The sequence below is a fragment of the Amia ocellicauda genome, chromosome 15 (assembly GCF_036373705.1).
Source record: "Amia ocellicauda isolate fAmiCal2 chromosome 15, fAmiCal2.hap1, whole genome shotgun sequence".
Taxonomy (NCBI): Eukaryota; Metazoa; Chordata; class Actinopteri; order Amiiformes; family Amiidae; genus Amia; species Amia ocellicauda.
Genome location: NC_089864.1, coordinates 30,973,828 through 30,991,895, shown reverse-complemented (window position 1 = coordinate 30,991,895; position 18,068 = coordinate 30,973,828). Strand labels below are relative to the sequence as shown.

Sequence of the window (18,068 nt, the reverse complement as noted above, 5' to 3'; positions counted from 1 at the left end):
GGCAGGAAAATATTAACCCATCTGCATTGGACCTGGATTTCAAGTGGTCTACATACATGCTCAGGTCGTGAGCACAGTTGAACAAGATCTGTATAATTAGCAAAGGGCTGGGAGCACAGGTTAAACAGAAAATGTGTGTATTAATACATTGGAAAAATATCTGGATATGAAGTTTACTGTACGCTCCTAAAAAAAACATTTGACATGAAACCACATATTTAGGCCCTGCCTGGCTAGATCGTTGCTTAGCAAAACATAAAATCCCTCCCTGCAGTGGATACATTCCTTTAAGTGCATTACACTTAATTGAAAACCTCACTAAAAATCTCCATAATAATTGTGACTTTAATCTCAGAAGCACATGCAAAAGACATAAAATCTCAATTCACATCTTGAGACTTGTCAGGTTAATTTTCCCTTTGTGCAAGTTAACAAGTGTCTGGCTTACTTGCTGTGATACAAACCCTCCAGTTAAACACACAATGAGCCTGGTATTCCATAGTTGGTAAAGGGTTTACGAATGAGTAAGGGCAGTACTTATATTTAATAGAGTTACGGTAACATGCTTACAGCCGATCTACTCACACAAAATGTTTGCAAAAAGCCTCAAAAAATTACAATAATTCAATCAACTCCAACAATTGATACAGTTCATTAAAATAGCTGGTCTTACACATGAGCGATTCTTTCACCAGCTTTGGAAAATACAGGCCCAGTTAATCCAACTGTACAAGTGCTCAATCCTGCTTGGGTCAACAATGAATATAAAGTGAATCTTGTGTGTTCATTATGTTGCATAGACAATCTCCCAGTTTTAGCTGTTGTAACATTTCTCAATGCTTTCCCATATGTCACCACTAGAGGTCGCCGTTCACACACATCTGTTTCCAGTTTCACCTGCCCTTTACGCAAATGTATATTCCAGTTTGCTCCCAAAGTCTTCGCAAAGTTTTGTTTATGTCCTGTAGCAATCTCAAGCCTGTTTTCTAGATCAACCTCTGTTCACTAACCTTTGCTAGTTTCTATTACCCTGTCTTCTCGGATTTCCCAGTATAGGCTGTTTGCTTGATCGCCTGACCGTTGCCTTTCTTCTGACCTCGCCTTTTGCCAGACCTCCTTTGCTCCTGTTTGCCGGCCCTAGACCCTTTGTTTGTAAGATGCTGCCTGATTTCCACACCTGGGTGTTACGCCCCATGCAAAGCTGAAGATGACAGCTGTTTTTATGCTTGGCTGAAAACATAATATAAAACCTCCAGCTAAGTGCAAGTGCAAATTCTATTTATTTTGTATACTATTCAATTAACTCGTCACTTTCTGTAGAAGGGCATACCAAAAAAGAGACCAAACAATAAACAAATAAATAAATAGTATTCAAAGTGTCATTGTTTGACACCATTTAAATGCATATTCTAATGAATTTACACTGATCAAGTGATCAAGTTTAATTTTTTTTTTTTTTTTTTTTTTAGAAATCAGTAACTTAGTGTCCTGTAAAACTAACTGGATTTGGAATTAACAAGGAACTGGGACAGACACCCCTGACAAAGCATTCAAGGCAAAGCATTTAAGCACTCAACGTTTTAGTCACTACAACACTTATGGGCTCTCACTTCAGTCTCTTTTCTTAATCCTTCATTTATTTTCTTCTCCCTTATGTTTTTGCATGGTAAAACAGGTTTGTTTGTCAGGATCTTTCGTAAGCCATTTGCAATTATCTGCAATAATAATAATGAGTTAACAGAAAATTCTTCATGAAAACCAACCAAAAATTATAAGACAGTAAGCAACAAATAAGATCTAAAATAACAGGGCCACACGGATGATATTTACAACTGTTCTTCATTTCAAATGTTTTCCATACAGTGTCTTTGGTGAATTATTTTTGATTTCTGATTGTTTTTCTCTTTTTTAAGAAATGTGCCATTTTGGCACGAATATCTAATGATTAAATTCCAACATTCAGTTTAAAAACACAACTTTTTTTTTATCAAAGTAGCTAAAAAGACATTACAAAATCATCAGGCAATCTTGCAAGAAACTACTTGGAATCAAATACTGCATTGCTGATTGTCACACAGTAACTGTGTTCGCCCCCACCCTGTCCTTTACTGCTGTAGAGGTGCCTGAGAGCACCACTACACCACACTCTGTCTGCTGGCTTCTTTGTTGTAGCTGGGGGAGTCTGAACAACAGTGCGAGAAATCCAGGAAAATTCCATCTGTATCCGAGTCCATGGACTCTAAAATCTGGTCCACTATAGTTTCGGGGCTAGAAGAGCAGGTTTGGATGGATGATGGTTCTTCAACCAGCTCAGGAGGAGAGGGCTGCCCGGCCCTGAAGTCCTGTTCATCAAACTGTTCTTGCTGTGTGTGAGGGGAAGGCAAAATTACTCCTGGAGTCAGGTCCTGCTCTCCTAATAGACTGGTCTTGGCCATGGACACTTTGGAGCCAGCATCCATAATAGTGGTGAGGTTGGAGTAGCCCTGTTCTTCAAGACAGCAGGTCATCTCGGAAACAGAGTGTCGCCGAATGCCTGCCCCATTGGCAGATCCCACCTCCATTTCGTACTCCGCCACAGGTGTCAGCATGGGGTTGTTGTAGCTCTTGGACCGCACCACTGGGTTTTTTCCAATCACCTCCCCTGGCTTGGGGCAGCGTCTCAACAGTCGATTTTCTGCAGAGACAAGAAGAGCATCTCCGTCAAGAAACTGAATTTGAACAGCGTTTCCTTGGGAGGGTGTTGACTCTTGTGTGCTGTTTTCTAACTGCTGTATGTTGTTTTCCTCCTTTTCTAAGCCACAGGGGAATCTAGTCATCCCTGTGCTTCTTCAGGAATGATGAGACAAAGCCTGTATCTTCTGAAATGCATGTTGTCAAAGGCATCTGTTCCTTTTCCCACTGTAACCCCAAATGCTCATAACCCAGTCAATACAGCACTCAAGAGTGTTTGATGCAACTGGAACTGCTTAAATTCTTAAAGTCACTAAACTGTGCAAAACTGAGGATTAACTAGACAACTTCTACCAACTTCTAATGGCCTACTAGCTACAGTTGACAATAGTAGCCATAGGTTTGTAGCTTGCGTAATGTGGGGAAATTCACATCGACCACATGACAGACTGCTCTCCTAAGTAGCTTGCTACATATCTGCAGAATTTTGTAGTGGTTACAGAAATAAATTAAGACTTATGTTATAAGGATTTTAAGACACCCCTTTGTTATTCAAAGATAAGCAACCATTCATAGAAACTCGACAACAATGGGGTCTAATTATAATAAAGAGCAAAAGGACAGGAGACCCACCCAGGACACAGGAGCACTGTGTCACCATCCCGTCACCAGAGAACAGTCCGTGTGTTCCCAGGTAAGGAGAGACCATCCTCTGGATCAGGGATTCCAGCTTCAGATAATCATCAGTCACTCCTTTAGACTCATGCACCCCCTGTAAGACATGAGAACGAGAGTTACTGTAGGGAAGTAGGAAGAAGGTCATCTTGTAAAGCAGGTCTAGTCTGAACTGGTATAAGTAAACTAATTAAAGTCTAAGTCTAAGTCTATTTGTAAATAGATGGAAATACATTCATGGAATCCATAAACGAATACTGAATTATGTTTACCAGATTTTTCCACCACATTCAAATCCCCAATAATATAAAACATGATTTTGGGCAATAATATATAAGTTAATACAGCATGTGCAGTTTGGGAGAAAAGGACCAAGAGGGAAGAGGAACAGTTCTTGAATAATAAGAAACAGTATTCACATGAAGTATTTACTTATTATAAATCATACACGTAAGGATTAGACACACAAATATCCCAACCTCTCTTCTCCCTGTGTGAACATGGTTTGGTCCAGGATCTGCTGTAACTGACCTACTGTAGCCTGTATCTGTGTTCTGTTTTCATGTTATTATTATTATTATTATTATTATTATTATTATTATTATTATTATTATTATTATTTATTTATTGGCAGATGCCCTTATCCAAAGTGACTTACAAAATATAAGCGCAATACAAATGTAACAAAACTATTAAACACAAATGTACATTTGGTGAAACTTGCACCAATAGAAGTGTCCAGAAGCATCGTTGGAAACTGAAGAATGTTTAAATATTGATAATGCTATGTACAGGATGACATTTATACATAATATAATATTTGTAGGAATGTTTGGAAATGCTGCTCTGTGATTGGCTGGTTGCTCATATGTGGAGTGAGTTTTTCATGTCCAGCTCATTCTATTTACCAGAAATGAGAGATCGAAAAATGTGCCATGATGTCACTAACTCTGGAGTTGCTTTGCTGGAAGTCAATGGGGTAAATCAGACAAGTCATAAATCATTAAAAAATTACATTTTAAGCTCATTTGATTGCCCCATCAAGCTTTTTTTCTGAAAGAACCATCGGTTTGTAGTCATAATTATTTTATTTTTTTTTAACCACCCAGAACTGTCGCTATTATTTTACATGATTATTGTATTCTGTAACGTAGGCTACAGCAGAGTGTGAACTGCATACACGCAGGGATTCCACTTTCCATTTTAAGAAATTTGACTTCCAGCAAACAGATCCAGAGTTAGCACCCCTGTGACGTGACGGCATATCTTTCAGTCTCTGATTTCAGGCAAATGGACATGAAAAACTGACTCCACAGAATATGTTTCTACTTACAGAATAACCTGAGAAATTATGGATTATGGAGTTCCCCTTAAATAAAGCTACTTCACTTTAGTCATCAGTTCATATCCAACCAACAATATATGGTTCTCTTGCACACCTTCTCCTTGAGTGACACCTTATATACACAATAGAAACATATATCCTCAGAAATGTAAATAATGGCAGTTGTGCAAAATAAAGTTATGACTAAAGTAAACAACACCACCACCAATTAAATCCCTCTGACTAAAATGATCAGCAGACGAGTAACTGAGTAGTGCTTTTAAGTGATTGCTAATTTCCAAGGCTGCACAGTATATTTTTAGATCAACCACAAACAAAACACTTCCCTTTGGCCAAGCAGTTGACCATCCTTAACCCAAGGCTTTATTAGAAGATTAATGAAAATGTTCAATTATTAGCCTAATTTCAACAGGTCAATTCACTTTCCATTTCCTGGCCAACCATAAAGAAACCCTGAATTGTTAGCATGAACAACAAGTTAACAACATGCATGCTTTTGATTTCACTTCATATTATCTTTAAGGAACATAGCAGAAAAGCCTATAGATATCTGAAACCTTTACATATAAAACAAGTCGCACATTTCAAATGACTACTAAAAACACTCTCTGTGCTAGACCAAATCAAAACTTTGACCCCTTTGTGAATCGCAAAGCACAAACCTGTATTGTATCGTGTTTTAATGTGCTGTCAGAAGCCACATAGGGTACAAGTTTGTAATTTGTGATCTGTGGGTATGTCAACATTTTTATCTGGTCTAGCACTTAATTTTAACTAATGCTTTTAACTAGGGCTGTCAATCGATTAAAATATTTAAACACATGATTGTCATGAGTTAACTCGTGATTAATCGCACATTTTTATCTGTTCTAAACGTACCTTAAATTAATACTTTTCATGTTTTTAATACTCTAATCAACATGGGCATGGACAAATATGGATGCTTTATGCAAATCTATGTTATTATTAGTGAAACCATACTCAACATAGAGCATGAAGACTAGACATGTTTCAACGGTCATAGATGTTTTTCAAAGAACTTGTTCATGTCTATTAGACACATGAAACAAATAACATAGAAATACCAGGTTCCCATTACTTCTCTTTCTTTGCATTGAGCAATTTACTTACACAAGCCTGTTTACATTTAGTTATTTAGCCACCCATTTAGTTATCGCTGTGGTGAGTCTATTGCTTGTGGAGTTGTCACTTTGATTATTACAAATACACTTTTCTTCAAATTTCTTGTGGTTTAGCAGCAGATACAACTTTGACATCTATGTAGCACTTTTGGTGTTTTTTGTTTTTTTGTTTTTTAATGGAAAAAAGGGTCACCAGAGTAAAATCTTACAGTCTCCTAAGTATTTCATAACTAGCTGTAGCCTATGAGAATGCTTTGTGCTCCATCTACTTGTTAAAAGGTGCTAGCAGGTTTTGGAAAAAAAATCCCCACTAAAGAAAAGTTTGAGAATTTTTCAAAATGCCATCAACAACATATGCAGTACAATGTTTGGTTGATATTTGCCAAGTTTCAAATCAATCACTTCATCACGTTCACAGGGACATTTCTTTCTTTTATTTTTTTTAAACAAACAAACAAACAAAAACACTACATGTCAGGCCACCATCTTGCCACAGGAACACATTTTTTACTTTCGAATTGTACTTCTCCAAGATGTGACCTGCAAAGTTTGTGACTGCCTGCACACACAGTTTGACCAGGAAGTTTTATAAGTGTGATTGGAAATAAATAAATTATATATTAGAAATAAATATAAAATTATACATATATAAAGATTTTAAAAATGAAAAGGAAAAATTTGAATATTTATCATAGGCCTCAAGCCATTCTGGCACAGAAGCCATATACAGTAAAATCCAATCCAGAGAGGTTGATGACTCTACCTAGGTTTGCAAACATACTCCATATTTAACAAATGGAAAAGTCACCTGATTTCAACATCGTACCATATTTCTAACAGACTCTTGGAAGACATAAATGTGCCAAACAAATACTCCTGGAAATTCCACTGGTGGTCATTGGCCTGAGAAAAGCAGGGAGGCAAATCCTGCAACATGATATCATTTCCTTGTCTGTAAACATGATTGGAAGGTGTTTGCTGTAGGGTCATACATGATATTCTTCTACTTGTGATCAGTTTGAAAGGACTGTTCCTCTTTTTGTTACTTGCTTCATCTAAGCATATCCCTCTGTTGGCACAGTTTATTTTCATGATGATTAAGTGTTGGTAACAATCTTCCACGTCCTACTTCAGATATTATACAAAGAGTTTGTTTCCTTCAGTAAAGGTGACTTTTAGTGGTACATTTTTGGTGTTCTTAGATCAACTTATTTGTTATCTTTTCGGTAGCCAGTAACCCATCTTCAATCCTCATACATACAGTGAATCCGGAAAGTATTCACAGCGCTTCACTTTTTCCACATTTTGTTATGTTACAGCCTTATTCCAAGATGGATTAAATTCATTATTTTCCTCAAAATTCTACAAACAATACCCCATAATGACAGCATGAAAGAAGTTTGTTTGAAATCTTTGCAAATTTATTAAAAATAAAGAACAGAAAAAGTACATGTACATAAGTATTCACAACCTTTGCCATGACACTCAAAATTGAGCTCAGGTGCATCCTGTTTCCACTGATCATCCTTGAGATGTTTCTACACCTTGATTGGAGTCCACCTGTGGTAAATTCAGTTGATTGGACATGATTTGGAAAGGCACACACCTATCTATATAAGGTCCCACAGTTAACAGTGCATGTCAGAGCACAAACCAAGCCATGAAGTCCAAGGAATTGTCTGTAGACCTCTGAGACAGGATTGTATTGAGGCACAGATCTGGGGAAGGGTACAGAAAAATTTCTGCAGAATTGAAGGTCCCAATGAGCACAGTGGCCTTCATCATCCATAAATGGAAGAAGTTTGGAACCACCAGGACTCTTCGTAGAGCTGGCCACCCGGCCAAACTGAGCGATCGAGGGAGAAGGGCCTTAGTCAGGGAGGTGACCAAGAACCCGATGGTCACTCTGACAGAGCTCCAGCGTGTCTCTGTGGAGAGAGGAGAACCTTCCAGAAGAACAACCATTTCTGCAGCACTCCACCAATCAGGCCTGTATGGTACAGTGGCCAGAATCCTCAGTAAAAGGCACATGACAGCCCGCCTGGAGTTTGCCTAAAGGCACCTGAAGGACTCTCCGACCATGAGAAACAAAGATTGAACTCTTTGGCCTGAATGGCAAGCGTCATGTCTGGAGGAAACCAGGCACCGCTCATCACCTGGCCAATACCATCCCTACAGTGAAGCATGGTGGTGGCAGCATCATGCTGTTGGGATATTCTTCATAGGCAGGAACTGGGAGACCAGTCAGGATCGAGGGAAAGATCAATGCAGCAATGTACAGAGACATCCTTGATGAAAACCTGCTCCAGAGCGCTCTGGACCTCAGACTGGGGTGAAGGTTCATCTTCCAACAGGACAATGACCTTAAGCACACAGCCAAGATAACAAAGGAGTGGCTACAGGACAACTCTGTGAATGTCCTTGAGTGGCCCAGCCAGAGCCCAGACTTGAACCCGGTTTAACATCTCTGGAGAGATCTGAAAATGGCTGTGCACTGACGCTCCCCATCCAACCTGATGTAGCTTGAGAGGTTCTGCAAAGAAGAATGGGAGAAACTGCCCAAAAATAGGTGTGCCAAGCTTGTAGCATCATACTCAAAAAGACTTGAGACTGTAATTGGTGCCAAAGGTGCTTCAACAAAGTATTGAGCAAAGGCTGTGAATACTTATGTACATGTGCTTTTTTTGTTTTTTATTTTTAATACATTTGCAAAGATTTCAAAGAACAAACTTCTTTCACGTTGTCATTATGGGGTATTGTTTGTATAATTTTTAGGAAAATAATGAATTTAATCAATTTTGGAATAAGGCTGTAACATAACAAAATGCGGAAAAAGTGAAGCGCTGTGAATACTTTCCAGATGCACTGTAAACCCTCAGTCCTTAAACACAATGTGTACCTTACAGATATCCAAAAGCAGAACTTAGTCGTTTTTTTTTTTTTTTTTTTTGGTGATGTCTGGCACCATTATATTTGCACGCTTCCTGATCCTTTGGAAATCTCTAAACCACAAAGAAAAAATAAAATAAAACAGGGGGAACCAGCCACATACAGACAGTATGAACTTGACTCTTGAAGTTTGAAACTGCCCTGTAATTTTACAATAGTATTTCTTACAATTGTTTATATAGCTAATTCATGTTCAGTTAGTTTTTGTGTACACTGTACACTGTTTAGAACAACTTATTAAACAAAGAGCTGCAACACAAAGGCAGAGGTTGACAGGATGCAGATCAAACAAAGAATTGTATAAAATGAAAGTCAAAGCAGGTCAAACTCTTGCATATTTAAGGTGTGGTGCCAGCAGTGTCAGGTTTGTATCAAAGAGCCCTGTTTTCTAAGCTGGGATAGGAATCCTTAGTTAGTCATTTTTATCTGTTGAAATCTTTCTGCTCTCAGAAAGTTTCACTTCTGTTTAACACACAATGAGGTCCAACAGAGCTGATTGTCATGGAACTATATATACTGTGGTGTAAAAGATCCAACACGCTTTGTGTGAGGAAGCCCCACCTATCTTTAGTGCAATTTTGTGATATATATTCTTCATCGTTTGCTATCTGTCTTTCACCACATTACACTCCTAATTTCCTGTTCACATTTCGCCCCATACAGTCACTTCCTCTGCTGCTCAGGGTAAAACAGTGAGTCAGGGGTGGTTCTGAAACTCGTTATGTCAAGCCCCTTGATTGTATCCACTGTGTCACTTCGATTTATAACTGTTAATGAGGTAGGCAGTGGAAAACAGTCTGACATGTAGCAAACCAAAACAAAGTAAACAAAGAATAACAACAACAAAAACAGGTATCTGTATTACTTTTACCAAATTAAATTTAACACACTGTAATCAGATATCAGCTTTTATCTTTTCACTGCCTTCTTAAGGAAGAAACATTAAGATCATTTTTCTCTACCCCAGCTCAAAGAAAGAAACACTTAAAAAATAGTTTAGAAAAACATTAGAAAGAGAAACTGGGTGCACTTAATGAACTTATATAATTCAGTTCAATTACACACTAAATTATGTATGTCCTAAATTTCTCAATGCCCCTACCTAATGGAGAGGAAGGAGGATGTGCTGCTGACTTCTCCAGAAAATAAACAAGAAAAACTTTGGCCAGTCTCTTGGAGAAAGTGAAAGCAAACAAGTCCCAGCATCCCTTCCGGTTGAGCAGATTGGAAAAATTATAGCAGGTTGCTATAGCGATGACAAAGTACCTCCAGGAGGAAGTGATTGATGGGGAAGAGAACACTTTTTTTGCTGGTGTACAAATGAGACGTGCTTTCCGTTGAAGGTAAAATTTGCCAGAAGATACTTGTGTATCTCTGCCAAAAGTACACCTTCCACACAGCCTTTCAGCAGAGCAGGAGAAATCGCATCTCCATCTCCCGTAAACATATAGCTAGTTAGATTTGGCTGCCATATACAGTAGACATGAGTTTTGTGAATGTTCAGTGTTATTTTAATATGTTAGTTATTGTTTTGTTATTTGTTAGATATATTGAAAGGTACTACATAAATTGTAAAATTATCTTGTTTTGTTTATACAAAATGTTCCAGAAAATGTGTGATTTACAAAGTTTAGCTTGATTCACATAAAGGCTGATGGCATATTGACCCTGCCTCAGCAAACCAAGTTTAGGTGAAGTGAGGATATGGTTAATTTGACACCTGTGAAACATTAACTTCTTTTCATCACTAATGTCATATCAAGCCCTGTCTTTTTGTCCTTAAAAAAATTATACGTTCTGAACCTGTATGTTAAACGAACATTTAATATTGAACTGCTTTCTCGAAGCTAACAAAATAATTTCAGGATGTCTTGTAGAAAAGACAACCAATAACTAACAGTACATTTAATCTTTTAATTTCCTATGTCCTGATTCACAAGTAAACATGCATGTACTCCAATGGACTGCAAATCCATCTAAACTCAAGTGTTTGTATCCTGTGTTTATTATTTAATTATTTATTCTTGAAGTCCAAAGTATTAAATTCCCCTGGGGAGACAGTAGGCCATTCTGTGTGGATATACTTTTTGTGTTGCCTCTTCTTCTGCAATGGTACATTTTACTCTTTGTGTGAGGTTCTGTAATGGACAAATGACCAATCAAGAGACCAACAAGTCTGTTAACATGATCCTGGAAGGTCTGTGGGCAGGAACATCTGCCACTTTGTGCCTTATAATTATATCTATGCAATTATATAATTATAGCCTATAGCCACAGATGCTGAGGTTGAGATAATTGCTGTGGCTTTATTGGAAAATATTAAATGGGGTGTGGGGTTAGCAGAAAAGCGACCTGTCTGAGAGTAGTTGATGAGTATATTTAACTGTATTAAAACTGTAAAATTATGTCTAGGTCCACCTTAAGCTTAAATTGCAACATAGGACAGTGTCAACTGATATATAGACAAGAAACTGCAAATTTTGCTTTCTTTTTTAAAGGTCAGCTGAACACACCTTTATCCTGAATTATTATTATATGTGACTGAATTGGGACATTGTGTGTTGTGACCTCTGTCAGCAAAATTGGTTAGACCTTGCTTCGAAAAGTCATAGTCTTAAAATGAATTTAAGATATTAAGTGTGCTAACAAAGTAAAAAACATTGAGCTGTCCATTATGGTATTTACAAACAAGCGAGTTCTGAATCTCACCTCAGGAAAGGAAAAACAGCCCTGAAATATTCTCCCTCCAAAAGTTCAATTGGTAACTTGACCACCACGTCTCGGACAAATGTAGTATTTGTTGCTTTCAGTGGCATTTCTTCCGCCAATGATTAATAAGCAGCTGCAGGAAATAAAAGCTGGAAGAGGGCTGGGGTCCAGTCACAAGTATTTATAGCTTGTCAACTTCCTCAAGTAAAAAGCTGGATTGAGAAGGAACGCAAAGAGACGCCTGTGGCCACTGGAGATACTTCCTATTGCTTTAAGTCAAAAGTTAAAATCACGTATCATTGGGCTAAGGAGGAATGCCTAGGAGAACAAATCATAAATAATCTGAAAATAAGTTTTCTATGCAGGTACTGTGTGTCACAATTTGAAATGAGAAAATACTGCAGCAATTCCACATATACAAAACAAAGTAACATTTTCTCCCTTAGACTTGTATTGCTTTTTAAATTCTTGGTATATATTTGTTTAGTTCAGCAAGAAGTATATTTGATTTTATAGTGCATTGTCTAAAACATTTTTAAATGTATTAGGCATTTATGTAGCTATATATGTATGTATTTTTGGTATTAGCAGTAGTAGAAATGCATGGGTATAGTTTACCATTCATTTGTGCAATTTTTTCTAGTTGATAAAGTCCATTTCCATCTACCTGGGGAAATACTTGATACTAAGGGGATTAGATGTATATAAACCAATTGCTGTTTGCTGTCACAAGTGTTACCAATATTCTTAAATTACTTCCCAGCTTTAAGTCTTGTTTGCATTTCATTATACCCAACAAGGCAATAATAAATGTAAATCTGACATCATCGAACACCTGACATGCTGCAGTTTAACATTTTAAAGCTGTTTAAAGTTATAAATCTGCTCACACACTTGATTGCCTTGGATGTGTGATGTTATCTATCAAATAAATAATATGTAACAGATACAAACCCTGTGTCTAATGACTTTTAATACAGAGATACAGAGATACAGAGTTTTTAAATAAGTAACAACATTTTGAGGGGAAACAGTCTTTTTTAAACTTAACCTATGAAGACAGTACAGACATTCCTCAAGTTAAGTAAGGATTCTGTTCTGGAGACCTGTCCATAAGTCGGAAAGCACACTTATAAACGTATAGTGTTTGTGTATGTACAGTACAGGCTAGCATAAAGGTATGCAAAGTTTCCTATCATATCCTATGCTATTCTATTCCAAAATGTAAAAAGAATTTGTAAAGAAAAATAATGTATTAAAAAATATGTTTTTGTATTGTTATTTACTGGGATTTTTTTACATATTTCCTTAAATTCAGTCCTCTGTAAGCTCTGTGATCAGTCCTGGCAGATACAGGACACACTCTGAATGGGCAGCACACACACACCACACTCAAAGTAGCCAATCAGAAAAGCAGGGCAATCCAGTGAAAATGCATGCGGCCAAGGGGAAGACATGTAATCTACACACAGGGAGACACCTAAAGTCAGAAATGAACCTGGGTCCCACAAGCTGTGAGGCAGCAGTCTCTGTACCACCATGGTGCCTGATGTGATAGTTATTAGTTATTTTCATAATTTGTAAGCATATCCTGTATATCACTAACAATACTTTAGTAACAATTGTAAGTTACCCTGGATAAGGGTATCTGCTATGAAATTGGGTAATAACAATACTGTCAAAATGTATACCATGCTTCCATTTGTACCTTGCCACAGAGTTGTAGGCAGAACATAAATTACTTACAGTACTTGCTGCTTCATAAAAAGGGCCCTTTGATATTCAGATGAAATGGCAAATGCAGCAGCTTGAATGTGCAATTTGCTTTTGAAATATCTTATTAAAAAAAGAAAAGCATGTAGCCTTCTTCACTGCTCAGTAGACTACAAGCTTCCAACATTTAAGTGCAGCTTAAGAATACAGAACTGCTATATTCATATTGTCTTCTAAATTGGGTCAACGTGCTTTTTTCACAGTCCTTAAAGTTATGATTAGCTTCCTCTCCAAGGCTGAGCATATATAAAACATAAAGTGAATCAAAACACAGCATTTCAAACTGTTTAATCTGTTGCCTTTTTTTTCTGTTTGCCATTTGGTATTTCTTATATTCATCTCATCTGAATATAATGAGAGTGTGCAGCCTTGCTGCACGACCTTGCAACCCTTGGGCGGTGCTTCTTTTCTCAGATTCGCAAACAATATAACCAAACTGTCGCAAGGGAGGAGGCAGCGAGCTGGTAAGAGAGCTTGCCCTGAGGCATACCTACTAGGAGCCGTACCAACTCTATGATAGAAGCCACAGGGGCCCTTTGGGGCCACATCTGGGCTGCCCAGACACGAAGACTGCAGTCATGCTGAATAATAAGGAATGGTGTATCCACGGGGCAACAAGAAACCTTGTGCCTACCACAAAGCCTAGTAATAGCGGCCTCTTGCTCTACTAGCAGAGCTAGGAGCGGGGCCAATACCAACACCACACCATATAAGCATAGGGTGCAGTCTCAGAACTATATACACAGCAGGGCAATAAGAGTCAACTCAAGTGCCTTCCGCAGGACACAGCAGCAGTGGCCCCCAGCACATCTAGCATAGCTAGGGCAGGACCACAGATTGCTGGCAAAGGAACTATATACATAGCGAGACACAACTTAATAAGGAGCGGACAAGCTCAACTGTCTATTCCAATGAACTATATACAGTGCGGGGTGCAGGAGGCAGCTCATGCACCACACGCAGGTCACAGGAGCAAGTTACACACTGCCAACCAGCAGCTAGCGGCAACTGATATCAATAATAAATTAAATATATAAACAGCGGGGCACAAGAGTAAACTCAAACTGCTTAACACAGCAGCAGCGGCCCTCAGCACAGCTGGGAAAACTAGTTTGGGGACACAGGCCTGCTGACAAAGGAACTATGTACAATGGCGGTGTACAGGTGTAAAAACACATGCACTCCTGCCTACAGAAAGAGCTATATACTAGTCACAGTCCAGTAGGAAGGGTCTGCGGGGCCAACGAGGTGCTCGTTGGGATGCAGCCGCTAAAAGGCCCGGCAGCCTCTGGCAAAGGGACATAGGAACATAAGAACATAAGAAAGTTTACAAACAAGAGGAGGCCATTTGACCTATCATGCTCGTTTGGTGATCCAAGGATCCTATCCAGTCTATTTTTAAATTATCCAAAATTTTCAGCTTCAAGAAAGCACATCGCTATTTCACAAGTTTACTAACTATCCCAGAGTCCAGATCATTAATATAGATTAGAAAAAGCAAAGGCCCTAGTACTGATCCTTGTGGAACTCCACTAACAACCTCACTCCAGTTAGAAGCAAATCCTCTTATCGACACCCTCTGTTTCCTATACATCAACCAGTTAATTATCGATCTACTTACATTACCCTGAATGCCTACAGCTTCCAATTAGAGGATCAGTCTTTGGTGTGGAACCTTATCAAAAGCTTTTTGAAAATCTAAGTACACCATATAATTTGCTTTCACATTATCTACAGCTGCAGTTGCATGTTCAAGAAATTCTAATAAATTAGTAAGACATGATCTGCCTCATCTAAACCCATATTGACTATCTCCAAGAATATGGTTTTCATTAAGATGCTCTTCTATTTTCTGTCTAATAATTTTCTCCAACATTTTACAGGTGATGCAGGTGAGACTGATTGGTCTGTAATTTCCTGGCTCAGTTTTGTGCCCTTTCTTGAGGATTGGTATGACATTTGCTGTCTTCCAGTCAGTAGGCACATCCTCTGTTCTAAGTGTTTTTTGGAATATTTGAGTTAGCGGCCTAAAAATAGTTTCCTTAATTTCTTTAAGTACTGTTGGAAATATACCATCTGGCCCAGGTGATTTGTTTGTTTGTTTTTAATTCTGCTAGTCCCTTTAGTACCTCCTCCTCATTTATCCTGATCTCTCTTAGGGTTTGACTGGACTGATTGTAAACCTGTGGCATGTTATCTGTTTGTTTTTTTGTAAAAACCTCTGTGAAATACTCGTTTAGAACATTTACCACATCTTGTTAGTTTTCCAACATACTTCCATTTTTGCTCTTTAGCTGTTTCACTTCCTCCCTTATTGACCTCTTGCTGTTGTAGCATTGAAAAAACTCGTTGCATTAGTTTTAGCTCCAAGAGAACATTTTGGCCAATGTTTTTTGGTCCTCAATTTGCTAAGTTTTGGTACAAATTTCTCCTGAGCCTCAAGTAGTACATTTTTTAAATACAAAATATAAATATAATGGTGCCAGACATCACCAAAAAAAAAACAAAAAAAAAACTAAGTTCTGCTTTTGGATATCTGTAAGGTACACATTGTGTTTAAGGACTGAGGGTTTACAGTGCATCTGGAAAGTATTCACAGCGCTTCACTTTTTCCACAATTTGTTATGTTACAGCCTTATTCCAAAACTGATTAAATTCATTATTTTCCTCAAAATTCTACAAACAATACCCCATAATGACAACGTGAAAGAAGTTTGTTTGAAATCTTTGCAAATGTATTAAAAATAAAAAACAAAAAAAGCACATGTACATAAGTATTCACAGCCTTTGCTCAATACTTTGTTGAAGCACCTTTGGCACCAATTACAGCCTCAAGTCTTTTTGAGTATGATGCTACAAGCTTGGCACACCTATTTTTGGGCAGTTTCTCCCATTCTTCTATGCAGAACCTCTCAAGCTACATCAGGTTGGATGGGGAGTGTCGGTGCACAGCCATTTTCAGATCTCTCCAGAGATGTTCAATCGGGTTCAAGTCTGGGTTCTGGCTGGGTTCTGGCTGGGCCACTCAAGGACATTCACAGAGTTGTCCTGTAGCCACTCCTTTGTTATCTTGGCTGTGTGCTTAAGGTCATTGTCCTGTTGGAAGATGAACCTTCACCCCAGTCTGAGGTCCAGAGCACTCTGGAGCAGGTTTTCATCAAGGATGTCTCTGCACATTGTTGCGTTCATCTTTCTCTCGATCCTGACTAGTCTCCCAGTTCCTGCTGCTGAAAAATATCCCAACAGCATGATGCTGCCACCACCATGCTTCACTGTAGGGATGGTATTGGCCAGGTGATGAGCGGTGCCTGGTTTCCTCCAGACATGACGCTTGCCATTCAGGCCAAAGAGTTCAATCTTTGTTTCTCATGGTCTGAGAGTCCTTCAGGTGCCTTTAGGCAAACTCCAGGTGGGCTGTCATGTGCCTTTTACTGAGGAGTCTGGCCACTCTACCATACAGGCCTGATTGGTGGAGTGCTTTAGAAATGGTTGTTCTTCTGGAAGGTTCTCCTCTCTCCACAGAGACACGCTGGAGCACTGTCAGAGTGACCATCGGGTTCTTGGTCACCTCCCTGACTAAGGCCCCCGATCGCTCAGTTTGGCCGGGTGGCCAGCTCTACAAAGAGTCCTAGTGGTTCCTAACTTCTTCCATTTATGGATGATGAAGGCCACTGTGCTCATTGGGACCTTCAATGCTGCAGAAATTTTTCTGTATCCTTCCCCAGATCTGTGCCTCGATACAATCCTGTCTCGGAGGTCTACAGACAATTCCTTGGACTTCATGTTAAGACTGTACAATGCGCTAGTTAGACCTCATCTGGAATACTGTGTACAGTTCTGGGCACCACACTTCAAGAAGGATATTGCTGCTTTAGAGGCAGTTCAGAGGAGAGCAACCAGACTTATTCCAGGTCTGAAGGGAAAGTCCTACTTGGAGAGACTGAGGGAAATGAACCTTTACACCCTGGAACAGAGGAGACTACGTGGGGACTTGATCCAAGTCTTCAAAATCATGAAAGGCATCGACCACATCAAACCAGAGGAGCTTTTCCAGATCAGCAGGGACACACGCACCCGGGGACACAAATGGAAATTGGGCTTCAAGGCATTCAAAACAGAAAATAGGAGACACTTCTTTACACAGAGAGTAGTCACAATCTGGAATAAACTACCCAGCAATGTGGTAGAAGCTGAAAGTTTGGGAACATTTAAAAATAGACTGGATAGGATCCTTGGATCACTTAGATATTAATGAACACCAAACGAGCACGACGGGTCGAATGGCCTCCTCTCCTTAGTAAACTTTCTTATGTTCTTCTTATGTTCTAAGCGCATCTCGACTAGCAATACACACTGGCCACACTAGGGCACTGGGTTGAAAAAGCAGGGAACACTACAACCGATTTGTGCCTTTTAATTTGTGGCAACAACATGGGAGGTCCCGAGGTCCCGAGGCACCGCCAAAGTGCGACAAATAAAGCACTGCACACTGCACAATCCTAGTCACCCCACGTGTGCCGGGGGGGTACCAGGAACACTGGGCGCCGCGCTGTTCAGAATCCAGAGGGCCCGCGGTAGTAAAACCACCAGCCGAAGCAGGGCTTAACACACCAGAACCACTATACAGACGAGTGAGCACAGCAGAGCTCAATCCAGTAAAAGAACTATTACTGCCACTGCATGCACTCTCGCAGTGGAGGAAAAAGTCCTGTGGAGAAAAACCAACACAGCGAACTAGCCTGAATAATAATAATAATAATAATAATAATAATAATAATAATAATAATAATAATATTAAACGACTA

At 39.1% G+C, this 18,068-nt stretch overlaps 1 protein-coding gene across 2 annotated transcripts in view; it reads right to left on the bottom strand.

Annotated features, from left to right (window-relative positions):
- Nucleotides 1–1,820: 1,820 nt before the first annotated feature.
- The window catches only part of prr5a (proline rich 5a (renal)), a 43,895-nt gene continuing 27,647 nt past the window's right edge, over nucleotides 1,821–18,068 (bottom strand). For both annotated transcript variants that reach the window (XM_066724698.1, XM_066724699.1), the window contains exons 9-10: nucleotides 3,304–3,442; nucleotides 1,821–2,674 (exon numbers count right to left, since the gene is read on the bottom strand). In XM_066724698.1, the coding sequence (XP_066580795.1) occupies nucleotides 2,136–2,674; nucleotides 3,304–3,442 (678 nt within the window). In that variant the 3' untranslated portion in view covers nucleotides 1,821–2,135. The remainder of the gene's footprint in view (nucleotides 2,675–3,303; nucleotides 3,443–18,068) is intronic.